Here is a 20,201-nt window from a genome sequence, read left to right on the forward strand (position 1 = left end):
AAAAAGACAGAAGTATGGCACTAGTTTTTAATACGTGCCTTCTAAGTTTTAACAGCCACTGAGATTGTGAACCCAGCAGCTCCAGACACAAACAGGAATATTACACACAATTTGAAGTCAATTTAAATATGAAAATACAGCCAAGATCTGGATACAGATGCCTACAATATGATCTTACATTACTCTCAGCTATTACAGAAACACATACTGTCTGTCGACTACGTATATTTATTCAGCTCAAACGGTCTAAGTGCATCAATTATGTTTAAAGACACAGAATTAATGAACATGACCTCTTACGGAAGTCTGATTCGCCCCTCTGAGACTACATGTCCCAGAATTCTCTGCACTACATAAGTGATGTCACCTGATAATGAAGAGGGCAGGGTGTGCTAATGTTTACAACCGTTCGGCTGTCAGTAGTGTTATCGTAAAAACTGTGATTTAGTCGATATTTCCGCAGCCTAAGACACGACAAATCAACCATGGCGCAAGCTAAATGACCTCCTCTCACACCCAGGTAAACAAAGACAACTTTAATCAAGCGTTTTAGGACTTTCTCAAGCAAGCTGTTAGCGCTTAGCCTGTCAGCGTTAGTTAACATTATCTGATATTGATAAACAGGTAAACGTAGCTAGCACAGCGTTGTTGCTTGCTAACGTTAGCCACACACATTAGCTGCAGCAGAACCAGCTCCCGTCAGTGAACTAGGCTTAACTTTACCCTGAAACATAACACATAGCATCACTCGTTCACCTCCAGTCTGCAGCAGTTTAATAGCTAGTAAAAGAGCTAGCTTGCAAGCTGTTTTGCTAGCTCTCTGTGGTCACTGATGCGTCTCAAATGACCACGAGAAAGTGGCTAATCGTTTACAAATGTGAAATTGCCTGTTAAACAAGCTAACTTACAATTCGTAGCTGCGCACATTAACGTCACAGCTCCATTTTAATAGAAGTTGTTTACTATGAACACCACCCACAGCTGACATTTAGCCAGATGGCACTTAGCTAACTTCATGCTCTCATTGAACAGTCAGGAAACTACAGATGTAAACATATTTCCACTGATGTTAGCTGTGACCAGCAGTGGAGGAAGTATTCAGATCCTGTACTTAAGTATGAGTACTGATACCACACAGGGAAAGTACTCCGATACAAATAAAAAGTCTTGCAATCAGAATCTTACTCAAGTAAAAGTATGCAAGAAGTGCTGACAGTGTCAGAAGTAACAGTACTCAGTTTGCAGTGAAGTGCTCCCTGTCAGTGCTTTACTATTAAATATTGTTGTTTTTGTCCACTTCATTGTCCTTTCTATGCACCGTTATTTCTCAATACAACACAAGATGTCGGTAGTTTTTCTTTTATAAGTTTTTTAATTTTTTTATAATCTCTACATAATGTACATAATACATAGTTGATTTTCTATCCTGTATACTTTGGCTGGCTCATTTGAAGTACTTTATATACTGTTGGTAGTTTAATCTACAGCAATGCATCATATTCTATAAGATCATCACGTTTGCAGCACGGCCGTCCTGTGAGAACCTCGTTTCCCCAAAGAGTTTGATGAGCTCAGAACAGACTGTTTTCAGCTTTGTGACGACGCTTTTTCAGCTGATCCAAGAGGCTTTTTAAAGAGTTTATTCAGCTGAAGTTTGTATAAAGGAGCACTTCATCCTTCAGTTCATCGGAAATAATCTAAATCAGCACATTTGGAGATACGTGGTTTTCACAGGACAGGGAGGGTAAGACACATTGGAATCTGAAATGAGACTAAAAGCTGTCCAACAGATGTGGAGGAGGACGAGTATGAGGTTGCAGGAGATGGAAATAGTGAAACTTGTTCTTGAGTACAAGTTGTCGCGTCAGTCTTGTTGTTGGTTTTTTATATCGCTGCCTTGTTCCTTCTCTTTGTGGCAGGTTTCGTTAGCAGTGAGTCCTCTGGTCGCTCTTCACTGCGTTACTCAGTGGATCTGAGCTGGCGCCTGGGAACAACATTTCAGAGTGTTCATTTTGCTGGCAAACAGGTGTGTACTGCGGCGTAGAAAAGGTACTTCACAGCTACTCACAGCTCTGCCAGGGTGTCGTGGCCACACTTTCCCTCTAACGCTCTGTGTCTTACCTTTGGCTCACTTCTCGTGTGGCCTTGAGGAGTTTCACACAGACTCGGAGCGGATTCCTGAATAACAAACAGTCGAACAGATTTGTGCTGGTTACGGTTGTTGTGTTCACTGTCACAGTTCTGCATGATTAGAGACGCCGTGCAGATGTTGCTTCTGCTTCACCTCGTTTATGTGCTGCCATGTGTAATTTTCTACAGCATTACACATCGAAGTTCTATGCAATGTTTGTATGATGTTTGTGAAGCTTTCATACAACCCTGATTCCAGAAAACCTGGGACACTGTGTAAAATACAGCAGAACACAACAGAACATTTTCTGGAATCAGGGTTGTCCAAAACTTGTTGATTAATTAACGATCAGTAAACGCTGAACATCTTCCATCTTCAACGTGCTGCTGTTCCTCCATCTCTCGTCAGAGTGCTGATGGAGTGGGTTTACATCATGAACCGGGTGAGCTCTCAGGGAAGCTCTGCAGCCCAGCGGAGGCGGATGGCCCTGGGTGTGGTGATACTCCTGCTGGTGGATGTCATCTGGGTAGCCTCCTCTGAGCTAACCTCAGTAAGGACCTGTCACAGTTCGTTTTCACGCCGATGTGCTAACCTAGTCATTAATACACGTGTTAAATTATTGATCTGTTAATGTGTAAGTGTTAAACACTGAAGGTCTGCTTATCACTTTATGTACTTCTGGACAGTTAAACCATTTCAGTGTCAAACATTAACATCTTAAAAGTTCCCTGTTTGTTGGAAAGCAGCAAACATGCAGCTTGTCACAGTCCAAAAAGTGTTTCAGACAAGCGAAAGAAAAACTGAACAAAGACACAAACAGCAGCTGCAGCCATGAACTGAACAAAACTACAGTGAATCCTTCTGGAGTGAAAGTAACAAGTGTCACATTATACTGAGTCAATATGGTTCGTTACTCTCCTCCTGTGCAAAAACTATATTTAACTTGACAAACTTGTAAAGCAAAAGAAAATAAAGACGAGTGCCTGAAAGGCAAAACTGAGGTGAAACATGTTTGAATCGAGAGCACAGACCTGAGAAACCAAACCTGCTTCTTGAGAGCGTGAAAGTGTGCAACTTTCCAGCCTGCAACACATTTCACCAAACCAAAGCTGTTACCCGCTCCTGTTCGTTCCTCCCACAGTACATTTTCAAGCGACAGGAGTACAACAAACCCTTCTTCAGCACGTTCGCCAAGACCTCCATGTTTGTGCTGTATTTGCTGGGCTTCCTGCTGTGGCGGCCCTGGAGGCAGCAGTGCACCGGCACTCTGAAGCGCCGGCACTCTGCGTTTGTGAGTAGTTGAGCCTCGCTGTCACCACATGGGGGCAGTGTGCTTAAATGTTTGAAATGTGTTTTCTCCAAACAGTTCTGACAGTGATGCAGCCTCTTCATCAGGTTCATTGACTGTGTTTGTTTTAGTTACGTCTGCATCAGGAGCAGAACGTCGTGAAAAAACCTCGAGGAAATCCTGTTTTATGACTGATTTTATTTGCCAGAGCAGACTGTTTGTCTTTTGACAGCCTGAAATATGGCCCCATTACACCGAGTCTAAGCTCACTTAGAAGAATATTTATTTCACGAGTAAAACCGGGCACATTTGTTGATGATGGCACAAAGTCAAAATCAGAATTCTTGGTTTTGGTCTGAGGCTTTGATTTGCTTGTTCCTGCAGTTTGCTGATGCCGAGGCCTACTTTGCACCCTGCACCACTGACACCACTGTGAACAACTGCTTGGTACGTAGCTGACGTGTTGACAGTGGAGGGATCCCATAGTGCAAACACAGAGCAGTTTACCAGCTGTTCAACGTCTGTAAGTGTCTGACTGTGTCCTCGACTGTGTGCAGAGTGAACCGCTGTATGTTCCAGTGAAGTTCCAGGATGTACCTGCTGAGCCGTCAAACTGTTTAATCGGAGACTGTGAATCTTGTGAGTACGCAGCTGCTGATGTTTCACTCATATGTGACTGACGTCCTCGTGGTGGACAGCGGAGGGCAGTGGTGAGCTGCGAGAGGAGAGAAAATCATTGTTCAGAGCTGATGTGAAAGCAGTGCAGGCTTTGATTTCTGGTCTTCTCTTTCACGTACCGTCATAATAAAACCAAAATTAAGGACAAAAGGATTTTGTTCTCCTCTGTCTCGGCTGGAAAAATCTGATTTTTCTTTTGTTTCTGTACTTTTTGGGGACTCAGTTCAGGAAAGCTGTAGTGACCTCAGTGTCCAGAGCTGCCTGAAAGGCTGCCGAACAGTGAAGCTTCTGAGGCAGCGTGTCGGGGTCTTTCTGATGTTAATGTGTTTTCAGCAGCTGTGTTTAAAGTGACGTCATCGTGCAGTGGCTCCTGATACGGGTCATATTTTGTGTAATGAAATGAAATGATGGTGCTCAGAACAGCATCATTTTCTGTGTTTGGCCATTCGAATGAAACCAGTTTCTCCTTCCCTCGGTCGCCTCACTCCTCTCTCTCCGTTTGCACCTCCAGCAGCTTCCAAAAAGCAGCGGGTGCGTTTCAGTAATATCATGGAGGTGCGTCAGCTGCCTTCCACTCAGGCCCTGGAGGCCAAACTGTCCCGCATGTCCTACCCGGCTGCCAAGGACCACGAGGCCATGCTGCGCACGGTGGGCAAGCTAACGATCACAGACGTGGCCAAAATCAGCTTCTTCTTCTGCTTTGTGGTGAGTGAAGTCAGCAGGAATTTGTTTAAAGATCTTTTCCAAAAAAATATTATTAAAACTGCAAACATTTGCCAGAGCCCTGCATCAGACGTTTCTTACCAAACACATTGTGTGTATCCTTATAAAACCCTGAATCTGCAGCTTCTGTCTGTCTGTCTGTCCTGGTTCACCCTCACTGCTCTGCGTCGGTCGCAGCTGTTTTTAGTGAATAATCTCTAAAAGGCCGCTGAGCTCTACCTGCTCAGCACCTTACAGCAGAGGAGAACACAGTGGAGCATTTAGCAGCTGAAGAGCCAGATGTTTCCCTCAGGAGTGAAGAGACCAGGAACAAAAAGCCTCAGAGAGCCTCTCAGAGAGCCTAATTAACAAGACGCTCTTGATTCTGTTGGTGTTATTCAGATGGCGAGCGATGTGTTTTGTTGTTGCTCTAAAAAAAAAAAAAAAAGTGCTTTTAACACATATGAATGATGTAACTGAGGAGAAAATGATGGTTAATGAGCGTCACAACCGCAGGTCTTCAATCACGGAGCCTTTCTACTGATGAACTGCTTTTAATGTGTGTCTCTCCCTCCTCTGAGAACGATGGGAAGCATTAAAGACGAGCGCGTGACGTAGAGCTACACGTCATCACGTCAAGACTCGAAAAGTTTGGGAATTATTGTACTCTGAGGTCTGATGCATATCGAAGGAAGCCAGAAATGAAAGTGTGTAAAGAGGCTGTGTTACTCACACAACAGACCGGGCCCTCGAAGAGTGAACAGCGAGTCGTCATCAGGATGATAATCATAACGTTCGACCACGTTAGCACAGAGCTTTAACGCGCGGCGGTGGAAGATGGCAGCAGGTCGCTGTAAATTCATCAAGCCGCTCAAAGCTGAATGAACACGTGACGCCTTCACGGGGTCACTCAGACGGGACTCACAGGGCGTTTGTCATTTTGTCCTCTCTGCCTGCTTCTCTTCCAGTGGTTCCTGGCTAACTTGTCCTATCAGGAAGCCCTCTCCGACACGCAGGTCGCCATCGTCAACATCCTGTCATCCACCTCAGGTGACTCTCTGTCTCTGTGAAACAGTCGCTGAACTGAATCACCTGAGCTGCTTTAAAGGGAAACATGTGTGAACTGCCTGTGTTAGCCGTCATGTGTTGATTTAACCCAAAGAGACGTACGTCTGCTGTCCTGAGCCGACTCTTCTCCCTCTCCAGGTCTCTTCACGCTCATCTTAGCGGCCATATTTCCCAGCAACAGCAGCGACCGTTTCACCTTGTCCAAGCTGTTAGCTGTGGCTCTGAGGTAGGACACGATGTCTTCTGTGCGTTTCACTCGGCTTTCCAACTTTTTCCGAGTTATTTGTGACGTTGTTTGTGTGTCTGTGCTTTCAGTGTCTGTTTCTGAAGTTGACTGTGATGAACGTCTGGCTGTGCGTCTGAACTCATTATCCTGATCAGAGTCTGACCCAAACATTGTCGTTTTCTCGCAGTCATTTTCTCCTGAAGTATCTGATAAGTGTAAACACACATCAGCTACTGTGATTATGCACCATGATTTCGAGGTGTCGAGGCTCCTTTATTGTCATTTTACTGCACAGGTTGTGCAGTGAAATCTAAGTTTATGGCTGAATGATGTAATGCTGTCTTCACCGGAGGAGCCGTTAATCTTCTGTGAATATCTGCCGTCCTCAGAGGGACACCTCCATCCAACACAACATAAACTCTGAACCCATTATGCAGCGTTTAATATCCCCCTGGCCTATTGTGGCATCGCTGATACATCCAAGGTCAAGTCGGCCTTTTCATTAACTGTCACAGTGTTGTTGGTTTCATCCTCGCTCTCTTATTGTGGAAACTGTCACCAACAATATTAATATCAGACAAACCAGCAAACCCTGAAAGGCCTGACTGAAAGGCCCGACAATAAGATAAGAACGGTGGTGATGATATTATGTCAGACATGTTGAGACTGACGCGTCTGTACTGTAAAGGACCTGTGTAATTCCTGGTGTGCAGGCTGGGGGTGCTGGACTGTGAGCACTGCAGACCTCTCTCATGATTCGATCTCATTAGAAAGTCTCAGTCTTGACTTCCTCCCTTCACCACTTCATGCGGCGTCTCCTCTTGTTTAGCATGGGAGGTGTTGCCCTCGTGAGCTTCTCCAGCATGGACAACCCTGATGAGAAGGGCGCCGTAGGTGAGCATGGCGACAGCCATACCTGTCACTCCTTCACATCGCTGTTGTGCCGTGAAATTGCACTTTACTCTCTTGTCTAATGGTGTTGAATTAATACAGTTTGAAAACCTCGCTCCAGACGTAATTGACTTTTTATTCATGCAGGTTCTTTGTGGTCGCTGGCTGGGGCGATGCTGTACGCCGTCTACATCGTGATGATCAAGAGACGAGTGGATCGGGAGGACAAGCTTGACATTCCCATGTTCTTTGGTTCGCAAATGCTCCGTATATGTGTCTTTTTTTAAGACGTGTACCAGCTGTCGCAGTGATTTCAGTCACTAACAGTATCCTCAGTAACGTGTGCACCCTGTCTGACGCCGGCTCAGAGTAACAGTTGTATTTATTGAAGTTGTCACTGCTGCGGCTGACAGACGGCGGCTTCAGACACGTCTGAGCGAAGCTTCTGTTTGTCTCTCAGGGTTTGTGGGTCTGTTCAACCTGCTGCTGCTGTGGCCGGGCTTCCTCCTGCTCCACTACACGGGCTTCGAGGCCTTCGAGCTTCCCAGCCAGCTGGTGTGGACGTACATCCTCATTAACGGCCTCATTGGAACCGTTCTCTCAGAGTTCCTGTGGCTCTGGTGAGCACCTGACCCGTGACTTATTCAGGTCACAGCTCTGGCACCAAGTCATCACAATTTACATTTTCTATAAGGACTCGTTCGAGTGGGTTTCTCTGATGTTAAACTGAGCTGCTCTGACTTGGACCTCGTAGCTCCTCTGCTTGAAGAAGACAGTGATGCAGAAGCTTTTTAATGCCGTGACCGGTGATGCTGCTCTCTCTCCACAGGGGCTGTTTCCTCACATCATCTCTAATTGGGACTCTGGCATTGAGCCTCACCATCCCACTCTCTATTATGGCAGATATTTGCATGCAGAAGGTAAGTTTTCCACCGCAGGTCCTTAACAATCAGAGTCTGAAAGACGGTTCAGGTTTAGATTCTGGTTAACGTCAGGTTGTGTTTGTGTAAGACTCTGTCTGGAAACGTTAAAGGCAGAACGAGAAGGATTTGTCAGGTAGACAGACATTCAGTCGATCAGCACCTGGCAGCTACGTTTTTATTGGCTCCTGCCCTCATACTCTGTGCGCTGTCATTGACCCACTGATAAAAAGTTTATACCCACAAACATCCTGAACACAACAAAATAAGAAAATCCACTCAGAAGTCTGCAGATATGTACTCCAGCACACACTTCTAGTGGGTCAGAGGTGGTTGACGTGGTTTGGATGAAGATCCTCCTCATTCTGCCTTTAGTAGGTCAAGTATGTACTAAAATGGGGGTTGAATGAATGATTATTCTTAAATCAAACAAGGTGAAGTCCAGTAGTGACAGTAGTTGAAAGTAGTCCCTTTCCTCCGTGTGTGCGTTGATAGGTACGATTCTCGTGGCTGTTCTTCGCCGGGGCGGTCCCCGTCTTCCTCTCCTTCTTCATCGCCACGCTGCTGTGCCACTACAACAACTGGGACCCCGTCCTGGTGGGGCTGAGGAGAGTATACGTCTTCATTTGTAGGAAACAACGCATCCACAGGTACGCACAGTCTGAGTCTACAGAGAGAGAACAGGTGACACAGCGGGAGGTGTGGCGGACATGTTGGTGGTTTTCAGCTCAGAGCGGAGAAGCGGCTGATCGCATTAACGCCTTTCGTTCGTCGTTTTCCGCACACAGTTTCTAGATTGATTTCTTTCCTTTCAAGCAGCCGTTGGTTTCAGTGTTTGAAAAGCCATTTGCAGAGACTTCACACTTGTTTGAGTCAGAGTGTGTAATCCATCAGAGAGAAGAGTGCAGCACTTATTCTTTTTGGCAAGGTTACACGAGCGGGGACTGTTTCTAAAACGTGTAGTTTGTGTTCAGTATGCAGCAAATACCAGCAAAACAACTCAAAGCAGTCTCTGAAATGCTGCCGCTGGAGGACGGACCGCTCGAAGCCGCTCCGCTCCCACTTGCAATCAACACTGGAGCAGCAACAGAGATGTGACGAAGCCGGCGGCCAGCGAGTTCACAACGAGGCCACAGTGAGGCTCTGTCTCTGAAGTTTCCTGTCTTTAAAATCAGCTCAGAAATTTTCTGTCTGACTCGTCTGACTGTCCGTCCAGCCTCCTCAGGCCAGCAGCGGCTGTTCGTCACTGACGAGAGCCACATGTGGGGAGTTTAGTACAAAATTAGGACCAAAAATGGAAAAAATAGTTCAATTTTCTGCATTAAAAAAGTTGACATGTTGGACTGTACCATCACATTTTGAAGGGGTGGTGTGATGGCGTCCTCCTTACAAAGTGTAACTTCACCTTCACAAATCTCATTTTCATTGTTTCTTAATTGCCTGTTTTTTATCAGGCTGTAAAGACAAAGTGGACTGGAGTCTGTCTTCAGGGACTGATCACATGACTGTGTCCTCACCTCCGCCGTCACTGCCAGGTGTCTCCATCCTTCAGACCATGTGTTTGTTAGTCACATTGGCTGCCTCAGTAGCGTCAGATGTGGTTACTATGGGATCTGTGACGCAGCTGCAACACGAGTGTAAACACACACGCTTAATGGGTGAAAACGCTGCTTCCATGAGGTCACTTTCAAAGGAAAATGGACGTTTCTTCAGTACAAACAATCACATCTGGGACCGGATGAGTGTTTGTGACAGAAACTCTCCGAACCGCTCGTCTGAGCTGGAGGTCAGAGTTCAAGTCTGAGCTCAAAGTGAGCTGTTTGTTGTGTTGTGATGTGATGTGTGGCCTGTTAGAGATGAACCGACCTTAACTCTGCCGCACGCTCTTCTTCTCTGACATTCTCACAAGGACAATAGACTCCGTTTGTAGCTCGCAGCCTCGCTAAGTCAGGTCCGTGATCAGATGTACATGCTCCGCTGACTCTCCTCTCTGCAGCAGTTATGCTCTCCATTCTTCTGTGAATGCTTGTTCCCGTTTGCTGAGGGATGATTATAATAATGAGGGTTGTCAAGATGATGACTGTGATGATGATTGACACGCCGCTCCCTCCGCCCACAGGCTGCCAGAAGACAGCGAGCAGTGCGAAAGCCTTATTCCTCTGCACACCATCTCCCCCAACGAAGGAGGCTTCTGCTCGTGATCCCGCCGTCAAACACAAAGTAAACCATTCACTCGACGCTCGCCGGCTTTGGCCTGTGTTGTTTTTGGCGTGTTTGTTTGTGTGCATGTTTATGTGCTTGTACAGAAGTCAGCTGTGTCTTAAATATGAAAATCCCAAACTGAAAACAACAGATGTTTAAATGAATTATAGTGATTAAAATCTAAAAGATGGAATGACCTCATGTAAAGTGAGAAGGGTGGCTCCTCTGCGGCTCCCCTCAGCTCCTCAGCCCCTTCAGCGTCTCCAGGCTCTTTGTTTTTTGTCGAGCGGCTCAGCCTCGTTTCAGCAGCGGCTACATGCTAACATCAGCTTAGTGAATGCCTGCGATGCCTTTTGATTTCAGCTTGTTCTGCTGCCACCAAGTGGCCCAAAAGGTCGTTAATGCAGCTTTAATAATAACAGTTTGGTCGATTTGTGAATAATGGATGTCTTCTTCTACGCCCCCCCTGCCTCCATTCAGCTGTTTCTCTCTGAACATCTGCTGAGTTTTTGTCTGTTTGTCTTGCCTCGCTGCTCGGACATGGCGGTAGGTTAGAGACACAGCAGGACAGGATGATCATCACGTAAATATTTGAGATCAGCGATCGGCCACCCACTACACAAAGTCTGCGTCTCGGCGAAGTCGCCCCGTCTCCTCGCCGTTCGCAGGTTTAGTCAAGCTTTTCTCATCTGCCTCCCAAACCCGTGAAGTAATTGCCAGCAGGGCAGAGAGAGTTGAAGTCAGCATGTGGGCTCTAATGAAAACAGTGACTGAAACCTGTCTGCTGGGCGTGTGCTGTCGGATGGAGGAGCAGGTGCAGGTGTGCACGACTGGGTGTCCAGTTGTGTGATTATTCAATGAAACCATTAACCTTTTCTTATTTTTAAAGCTCTGTTTAATCTGTAGAGTGTTAAAAAAAACACCCGTCACGGCCTCAAAGCCCAAAGCTTTTCAGCTGATGATGATATAAGAAGAGCAAAGCAGAAAATCCTCTCAGTGGAGAAGCCATTGACTGAAATGATGAATGGACGGGACGTTCAGGACTGGAGTCCCCTCGATGCACCAAAAGGAAAATCTCTCCAACTTTTGAATTATTTGGATTTTTCATACTTTATTTACTCTGTTCAACTGTTAAATTCCATATATGTTTAAATCTGACTTCTAAATGTGAAGGTTTAAATGTCTCAGAGGCTTCTTCACTGTTCTCCTCAGGAAATACTGACTCCTGTTTCATCTTAAAATACTGGAGTGAGCTCGTCTCATTTTTTAAACTTGAGGATATAAAATCTTCTCAGGTGGCCAAAACCCCCAAATTCCCAGAAAAAATGGAGCACTGTGTTTTCTTTTTGCCTTGTGGTTAGCATCGTGTACGTAGCTAACGTGCATTTAAAACACTTGCATAGTTTTAGCGTTAGCATTAGCTTGTGCTACGTAGCAATCTGCCGCTAGTAGGATAGCGCACCCAAATCTGTCACCGATCTGTCGATGGTGGCGTTGCATTGTGAAAGAACATCTGGCTGTGCTGCATCAAGCAAACGTGTCTGTGCATGTTTCTGTTTATGGACAATATAGTTTGTTTTCTCATCATTTTTTTAATCTGTCTCCAAAGGTGGCGAACGTGGATCTTGCCGAGCAGACTGATCTGGAAGCTTTCAGAGACATTGAACTACCCCAGTGCCTCAGAGTAAAATCTATTTATTTTCTACAGTGTTGAGACGACGAATCCGTTTGTAAAGTCCATTTTTGTTCTGTTTTTACTTTTCTTTCATGTTTTCTGTGTAAAAAGAAACTTTATGGTGCTCAAGGTGCTGGACATTATCAGTGATCACTATAGTGTCATGTGACCAAATGAAACGGTACATTATAACACTAAGAGAGGCAGAGAAACTGTGTGTTTCTTTGAAGACTTCAGATGGACATCCTCATGTTTGTCTACAGGCCTTTTGAAGCCTTGCTGCTTGTTCGTGAGTGTGTGAAGCCGACGCGGTGTGTTTTCACAGACGACCATCTGTCAGACACGCAGGTGAAACCTCCCCGTTTTGGCTGCCTCTGTCGGAGTACGCCTGCTTTCCAAACACACACACACACACACACACACACACACACACACACACACACACACACACACACACACACACACACACACACACCTCCTTGAATTTCTGCTCCGCAGCACCGTCGCTCGTTTCATCTGGATGCGCGGTGCCATCTGGCGCGGTGCGTTCACGTTCACGGCCTCGGCGGCCTGAGTAATGGCAGAGCCGCTCGGGGCGACCTCTGCGTGTGACATACTGTCCGCTTTGTTTGGACCTCCGGGTGATTAAAACACTGTCCTGATAGGATTTGACATTTTAACACCTCTCAGCCAAACATATCTTTTTTCCCATCATGCACTCGTCTTAATTTTCAGAATGAAATCACACTACAGCTGCGATGCGAGCCGGCTGTGCCTCTGACAGAGCTGGACCATGAGACAAACTGTGACAGAGACATAATCTTTGTGTTTGAATATGAACTCTTCGTCCGCCATAAGCTACAGGACGCCTTGCTGCAATAACGGCGGTATGCTGATCGAGCGGTTTCCTTCTCAGAACGAGTGTAAATACTGTACACAGACGCATGAACGGAGGCTTGATGTCTGTGAATTCATATGACCACTACGGACTCCTGCTCTGAGATCGTGTATCATACTTTATGTGTCGTTGTTGGAGATCACTGCCAGACGAAGAATCTGCAACCAAATTGTCTTTTACTTGCAGCTGATTGGACGGTGGTGTCTGATCAGGAACAAATGGTTTTCAGTGTGTAGGAGTTTCTTCAGCAGGGTCAGATGTCGTCTTCACGGGGTCTTTCTGCTCGTTTGAGGTGGAGGAAGCGATGACGGCCGTGAGGGTCAGTGATCGGGTCGAGCACTCTGAGTGACAGGTGTCTCGTCCCGGTTCATTCTTGCCAGTCAGCACGTCTTCAGTCGCAACTGCAAGTGTGAACGCTTTGGTGGGATGATCCGTTCAGGCGGTGGTCATTCCCATGTCGTCTGGTTGGATTTGAGGAGATTGTTCTTTGTCTTTCTTCTTTTATCGGTGGTGCTGGTGGAATCTGTATGATTTTTATGTGATTTCTTTTTTCTTTCTCAGGTTCTCTGTCTTGTTTTTCATATCTTTGTCTTTTAAGTGTCATTAATGAAGAGATCTAAAAGAAGGCCTGGAAGAAGACTGTAACAGTGACTTCCCTTTTATCAACCTCAGCTCTTGAATTATCCTTTTATTTTGCTGTTTTCATACTTACACTGCACTATTAAAATATATCTTTTTAAGTCTCTGTGTTTAATGGCATTTCTCTATGGGATTAGAGGCGTAGTGAATGTTGCTTCACAACAGCTGAATCCCCCCCCCCCCTCACAGCTGGGCGTTAGCGCCACCATCAGACCAAACTGGTCTGTCGTTCAGTGCAGGAGTGGCTGTGAGTGGAAGCTGACTGTGGGATTATTAGACTGATGCAGCTGCGTTTTACTGCCTTTTTTTTTTTTTTTTTAGCTATGCTAGCAGAATGTTTGTGGTCACTTAGCAGCAAAATATCTTGCTGAAAAAAGCCATGAAACTTTCCACAGGCGTTCATGATCCCCAGAGGATCAGCTCTACAGATTGATGAGACTTTTCATCAAGTGCCTTTCATATATCCAGTAAATATCAATGTCTAATCAATGGATTGGCACAGATTTTGAAGCTTTTTAATAAGCACCATCATAATGTCTTATCATTACCTGCTAAGCTATTGTTGCTCCTCAGCTGTGCTTTGTGTTTAATGCTAAAATATTAGCACACAAACCGGCTAAAGTGTGATGGTGAACACTGTAGATGCATTAGGAGACTTTGTTTAATCAATCTGTGGGCAAACATACCTGATGAATGTTAGCATGGTGATGTTAGCATGTAGCTCAAAGCACTGCTGTGCCACAGTGCAGCCTCATGGCTTCGTTCACTCTGCAGCCTAGAAAATGGTCACATTATGTACATCTTATTAAGTCAGCACTGTGTTGACATTTGGATGCTTATCATCACTCTGTGTCACACAGCTGGAGTCAGCACTTTGTTTCCCCATTGTTTCATTCACACCGTATGCTGGATAAATGTACACGTGAAGAATGTGAACGCTCAAAAGTTAATGTGATGTTGGACTCGACTCTCATGAAATAGAATTGAAAAATTATTTTTTTGTCATGTAAAACAGATCATATTCCATCATAGTCACCTATCAAACTAAAAAAGAAAAAGGAAAATGTAGAAAAGAGCGTCAACGGTATCCAATTACAGGCTGTGCTGAAAGGAACCGTCATATTCACACACATTCACCTCGTCCACGCCGCAGAAAAGCACCTGCACCTGAAAAGGAGCGTTCTTTCATAACGTTGTATGAAAACATTTCTGGGTTCGCCAAAGAGTCGAGGCAGCTTTTATATTCCTCTCAGTGAATGGAGCTGTGTGATGGCTGTGAATTCAGATACTACAGGCCTCAAAAAGTCTGCTGGAACACCGATTGTGCCGCTAAATGCCTCCAAACAGGGCATGCCTCGCCAACACTACATCATCTGATTCAGACTTGTGGCCTAAATGTTGAGTAAAAGCTGCTGTTAGAGAAAGAAGTGCAGGTTTTAGGCCTCGTCGAAGGCATTTCAATCAAACTACAGTGTGTCCCTTTTAATCTTTCAGTTTCATGCAAGAGACTTAACTGAATAAGACTTTTCACTTTCATTTCCTTCTTATTTTCTTACCCTGCAGAAGCAACCAGCTCTGTGTAGGCTGGAAGTCGTCCTTGTTGCTCCGATGCGTGACTGGTTTTGTAATGTAAATAATTAGGCATTAGAACATATTTGTCAACCCTCATTTCCTTTAACATCTAACAGCTGTTCAAGATTTGTAGCGTGCAGCCGACACTGCACTTGATGCACAAAGACAGTCTCTTACACGAGCACCTCGTTACTGAGGTATAAGACATGAATTGTCAAGCTACATGCGATTACGACACATGAACGCCCGACTCGAGCCACGTCTGAGTCGAGGATTAAGAGGCTTCGGTGTCACACAGAACAATCAGCCTCGATTTTACTTTCCCCACTTTTGACAGCAAACATCTGGCTGGCAGCGTGACGCTGTGCAGAGCGCGGCGGGTTAATCGACGGTATCTGACAGTGTTCAGTCACGGCGGAGGGCACTCAGAGCTTTAATTTAATCAGGTTCAGACTGTCTGTTAAAGCAGATGTGTGGGTGAAGATGGCCGAAGGGTTAATGCGGCTAAAGTTCTTCTCAGTGTTTAAAAGAAGAAATGGCCGAACGGTTAGTCATTATCTCTGAATCACCAGTGTCTGAGAGCTCCGTGAGTATTATTTTATCAACCGCCCAAATGTTATCACCTGATCGTAATTCTGTGTCTGTAGGAGTCGGTAATGGCAGCGCTATCTCTGGCTGGCCCGGTGGTATGAACTCAGCCTCACCTCAGCACGCCTGGTCTGTTTCAGCCTGGTTCCTGTTTGAACTTTTCAACTTCCCTGCAAAAACTTTAGACTTCCTTGTCTTTCTAAATGATTTTCTCTTTCAGGTTCTCCACCTTTATCTTTCCTGTTATCACCAAACAAAAGTACAGACTCTTAATCAAACAGCTTGATTAATTCTGTCAAAGTGCAGCATTTTTCTCATGTTTTTCTCATCAGTTTCCAATTTGTAACCCACTCCATGTGTATTTTACTACATTTCTAATCTCAACTATAACTTAAAACAGAGTGTGTCTGTAAAAGAAGGCACAGAATCACTCATGATAAGAAAGGAAAGCACATCGCGCTGCCTGTCGTCGTGTTTAATGTTTAACCGCCCTGCCCTCGTAGGTGGGAGGAGGAAATTTGTGGGAGTTGAATGTTGGCTAACACTTAACTCAGACTGAGGTGAAACCACAGGACTGTGGACGAGGACCCACAAGGACCCTCGGAGATCCCAGGTGATCATCAGGAATGGGAAGAGAAGGACCAGGCTTGGGGCCACATGCCGGACTTCTGAGGATAAGACACTGAATATACAGAACATACTGGAAGGAAGTGAGGAGTCTGTGCTGTGCTGACATGACACACCTCTTGTGATTTTGAGCTTCTCACCACTGGAATACTCTCCTGAAGTCTCAGGAGTTATTTAGGACAAAGAAAAGTCTGTAGTGTAAGTGGTTATCTTGGAAAGCCGCTCAGCTCTGGATCTTGGCTCTAATCTCGGGGACAGCGCCCAGCAGAGCTGATAAGCTAAAGGGAAAAAATCAGTACCTGGAAAATCTGAGCTCGCCTCTGCTCGACCATGAGTGAGGAGATAGATGAGAAAGACTGGAGGGAGCTGGAACCCAACTACCCCGTCAAGATCGTCCTGACGGTCCTTTACAGCCTCATCCTGGTGACGGGGATTGTGGGTAATTCAGTCACTATCAGAGTGACACAAGTGCTGAAGCGCAACGGCTACCTGCAGAAGAACGTGACCGACCACATGGTTAGCCTGGCGTGCTCGGACTTGTTGGTGCTCCTCATCGGCATGCCCGTGGAGCTCTACAGCGCCACCTGGTTCCCGTTCACGTCCGCGTCGGGCAACGTTTCCTGCAAGATCTACAACTTCCTGTTCGAGGCTTGCAGCTACGCGACCATCCTCAACGTAGCCACGCTTAGCTTTGAGCGCTACGTGGCTATCTGCCACCCGTTTCGCTTCAAAGCTCTGGGCGGGAAACGGACCTCTGCCCTCATCACCTTCGCCTGGCTGGTGTCCCTGCTCGTGGCCCTGCCGCTGCTGTTTGCCACGGGGACGCAGGGACACATCCCCTCCCTGCAGGACACGCCCGTCCAGAATCTGACTTTCTGTACAAACCTGCGGGAGCGCTGGGTGATGTACAGGTGCAGCATCTTCTCGGCTTTCGTCATCTACATGATCGTGCTGATCTGCGTGGCCTTCATGTGCCGGGCCATGATCCTCGTCCTTCGGAGACCTATGGGATCCGTGGAAGGCGGCATCGACGGACCGCAAAGAGCCCCCAAGCACGAAAGTCCAAAGATCAAGGCGGCGCGGAAGCAGACCATCATTTTTCTTGGTAGGTCGTTGGTTTCATATCTCAGAAAAGTCAGCTGTGTCTGATCAAAGAGGCGATGTTAGAGTGCCTGTTTGTATTGTGTGTATGCTGTCCGACTTTTAATGCCTTTTGGGATCTGTGCGACCACACAAGAGAGGAAATCTCTGATAAGTGTCAACAGAAATGCTACCCAGTGTTATTTCTGACCCACTACATATGGTGGAGTGTGTGTGTGTGTGTGTGTGTGTGTGTGTGTGTGTGTGTGTGTGTGTGTGTGTGTGTGTGATGTTGTTATATCACCACCGCTGCCCGAGACGTTTGGACGTGTCGCACAGCCTCTTCATCCCTTCACCACTTTGACTCAGTGCCACAAGTGGAAGTAAGGCAGACGAGCCCAAACTGTTATGACACACACTTCTTTTGTTTAGGCTGTGCTCTTAAACTGTGCACATAAACCATCATGAGGTCGTGCGCTTGTTTAGGTTCGTTTGCCTGAAGAGGTCTGTGCATGTAGACAGTCCTCCAGCTCTGTTCAGGCAGAATTTGGTGAATCAGAACTGAAGTTACAGAAAATATGACAGCATGAACGACAAAAGTTTGTTGAGGTAGCCTTTATTTAAAATGTCAAATGGCTCCATGTCCAGGTTTTATGCTGCTGTATCCCAAAATGTGGCCATAAAAGAGAGAGAAACCTCATAAGGATTCTCCTTCCAGTCAGTCAGGTGTGCAATGAATGCCAAACCGCCAGCAGTCGGCCAAGTCAGATAAAATTTTAATAACAGAATTTGCAGAATAAACGGTGTGTGAGCACCGGGGTGGACATCCCGAGGACATCTGCACCGTCTCGGTCCAACGGACATCAGCTAGCACCGGACATGAGAAGGGAGGGAGTCGGAGATGTTAACAGATGCTGACATGCCGAAATGAAAAGAGACGGGAGGCGCACCGATACATACGGCAGACAAACTCCCAGAGTCCCTCAGTCATACAGCGAGCGGTCACAGAGAGCGACCACATGAATAAACAGGACGAGACAAGAAGCAGCACACACAGGAACTGAACGCCAGACTGAGGAGGAGGAAGCTGCTAAACATAAACTCACCGTTATTCCCTGTGTGACGTCCAAAGGTCTGTTAGTCAAAACAGTTTCTCAGCAAAGGATTGATGACGGGAGTTTATTCTCCTGCTTACAGCAACATGTACAGCCTTTAAAGCTGCACTCATACATATTTTGTTATATCAACAGTGAATGAAATTAGTAATGTGGCAGAAAAACTGAGATTTAACATCCAGCTCTGCAGACCCTGATGCTCTCATAATATTTGTTTGTGTAAAAACGACAAAACGGACGTTAACAACAAGCTGGTGGACGTAGTGGAGCTCAGGAGGCCAAAACAGAGCTGAGAGGAGAGTGAACTAGACTTCCATCAGGTGACCAGGTGAATGCCAATGCTTTTTCTACTGCCCCCATGTGGCCAAACACCTGCACCAGTCAAATAAAGCAGCTTTAATTTAGCACCAAGCAGAAGAAATGATATAAAGGAGAGCATCGTTTGTAGATTGTAATTCAGATTTTCAAAAAGATTTACAGATGCATTAATGCACATGCAAATCAACCTGAGTGCCCTCTCAGCTCTTTTCTTTCACTATTAGAGTGAAAAGCAGGACCAGCCTGAAGGACAGTTGAAAATCTGCCTCTCTAAGTGCAGATGGAAAAGCATTTTGTTAAAGGAAGGCAGCGTGCTGAGAGAAGGCTCCGCTACCTGCAGCTTCGGGATACCTGTCATCTCCATCCCAGCTGCTGCCCGCAGCTCATCTCAGCCACCATTTTTAGAATTGGCAGTAAGCATGATGCACAGAGCTCTGCTGCGAGGAGGGCGCTCGAGGAAGGCGTGAGGTGAGAGCGGCAGACAGACTCTGATTAGACAGTGCAGACGTCCCCGAACAGACGAGCGCTTTGATGTTAAATATGATCTCAGTGTTATAACATGAGTCTTGCTCCAACTTACCAGCATCCCAGAGTGCACGTGCACACACACACACACACACACACACACACACACGACCACTCTGTGTCTGCATACAGTCACCCGTGACGCCATGTTGGATCAGTCTGATATTGAGTGTTCACCAAATACAAATACCACTACGACTGAGTCACAGCGCTGGAATTCACTGTGTACTTTCACCTCTCAGGCTGCTGATTGTAGAACCAGGCTGCTTACTGATGGAGTTTCAAGGTCAATGAAACACGTAGTTTCTATCAACAAATCCTCAAAGCTTTCATGATTGAATAACCAGTGTAATACAAAATATGTGCTTAGATGCCTGAAACCACAGACAATAAGCTGTGAGAGGTGTTTTTTAAATTAGGGAACTTTTGAAACTCACATTTTCTCCTCAAGCTGTGAGGTGCGCCTCGCTGAAGTTGGGGGTGTGCAGAGATGTGATAGAGTGTAACTTACACTTCTGTAAGACATCACATCTTTGATATCTGTCGAGGTTAAACGTTTGGAAATCATAGCAGAAAGACGTTTTTGTTAGTTCAGAACCTGCCTGACGATAACCATGATTTTAAGTTTCGTCCGGTGTCAAAGGCATCCAGTGATACGTGTCCTTACATCCATGTGTACGCTGCAAACAGGAAGTGCTAATAGCTAATTCTGCATGCTTTTAATGGTGCAGGTTTGCCAAAATGTAGCCGTCTTGATTTGATGTGAGGGAGGACTGCAGAGTGTCGACCCTTGATTTAACCAAAAGGCATCTGAATGCAAGTCTCTGCGACCCTGTAATGAGAAACACAGTGACTTATTTTACCATTTAATCCTGTTTGAAGCTACAAGAAGCAGTTTGAAAAGTGACCTTAAAAGCACGACAGTGATACAACAACGACAAGACACGAACACTTTGTTTCCCTTAATGGCGTCAATAAACTGATCTCAGCTCCTCCTTTTAATTTGGAGGGTTGAATGCTGGAAGATGTTTTTCACCGTGATGAAATCTCTAGTGAGC

The 20,201-nt window shown here is 45.9% G+C and overlaps 2 protein-coding genes across 3 annotated transcripts; both read left to right on the plus strand.

Moving 5' to 3' along the window:
* The first annotated feature begins 355 nt into the window (after positions 1-355).
* LOC143330964 (solute carrier family 35 member F5-like) lies at positions 356-13,419 on the plus strand. Of its 2 annotated transcripts, none has more exons than XM_076747761.1 (16): positions 356-520; positions 1,920-2,026; positions 2,540-2,681; positions 3,273-3,422; positions 3,804-3,866; positions 3,977-4,058; positions 4,609-4,802; positions 5,768-5,849; positions 6,006-6,093; positions 6,923-6,987; positions 7,132-7,236; positions 7,445-7,604; positions 7,814-7,904; positions 8,400-8,554; positions 10,024-10,124; positions 11,716-13,419. In XM_076747761.1, exons 3-15 carry the CDS (start codon positions 2,547-2,549, stop codon positions 10,103-10,105), a joined length of 1,452 nt encoding a protein of 483 aa, XP_076603876.1. In that variant the 5' UTR covers positions 356-520; positions 1,920-2,026; positions 2,540-2,546; the 3' UTR covers positions 10,106-10,124; positions 11,716-13,419. The 2 variants fall into 2 exon arrangements, with proteins under 2 accessions (XP_076603876.1, XP_076603877.1); XM_076747762.1 differs by having other exon boundaries at positions 4,612-4,802.
* A 224-nt stretch (positions 13,420-13,643) lies between these two features.
* Positions 13,644-17,285, plus strand: gpr39 (G protein-coupled receptor 39). The gene has a single exon (XM_076747763.1). The coding sequence runs from the start codon at positions 16,436-16,438 to the stop codon at positions 17,252-17,254; it is 819 nt and encodes a 272-aa protein (XP_076603878.1). The 5' UTR covers positions 13,644-16,435; the 3' UTR covers positions 17,255-17,285.
* Positions 17,286-20,201: the final 2,916 nt, after the last annotated feature.

This window comes from Chaetodon auriga, chromosome 13 (assembly GCF_051107435.1).
Source record: "Chaetodon auriga isolate fChaAug3 chromosome 13, fChaAug3.hap1, whole genome shotgun sequence".
Taxonomy (NCBI): domain Eukaryota; kingdom Metazoa; phylum Chordata; class Actinopteri; order Chaetodontiformes; family Chaetodontidae; genus Chaetodon; species Chaetodon auriga.

Excerpts from the sequence above, each read along its gene's own strand:
- LOC143330964 (XM_076747761.1), top strand. The coding sequence starts at position 2,547 with ATGGAGTGGGTTTACATCATGAACCGGGTGAGCTCTCAGGGAAGCTCT. Across the intron at positions 3,423-3,803 it reads AGCGCCGGCACTCTGCGTTT|TTTGCTGATGCCGAGGCCTA; the intron begins GTGAGTAGTTGA and ends TTGTTCCTGCAG. Across the intron at positions 6,094-6,922 it reads CTGTTAGCTGTGGCTCTGAG|CATGGGAGGTGTTGCCCTCG; the intron begins GTAGGACACGAT and ends CCTCTTGTTTAG.
- gpr39 (XM_076747763.1), top strand. The coding sequence starts at position 16,436 with ATGAGTGAGGAGATAGATGAGAAAGACTGGAGGGAGCTGGAACCCAAC.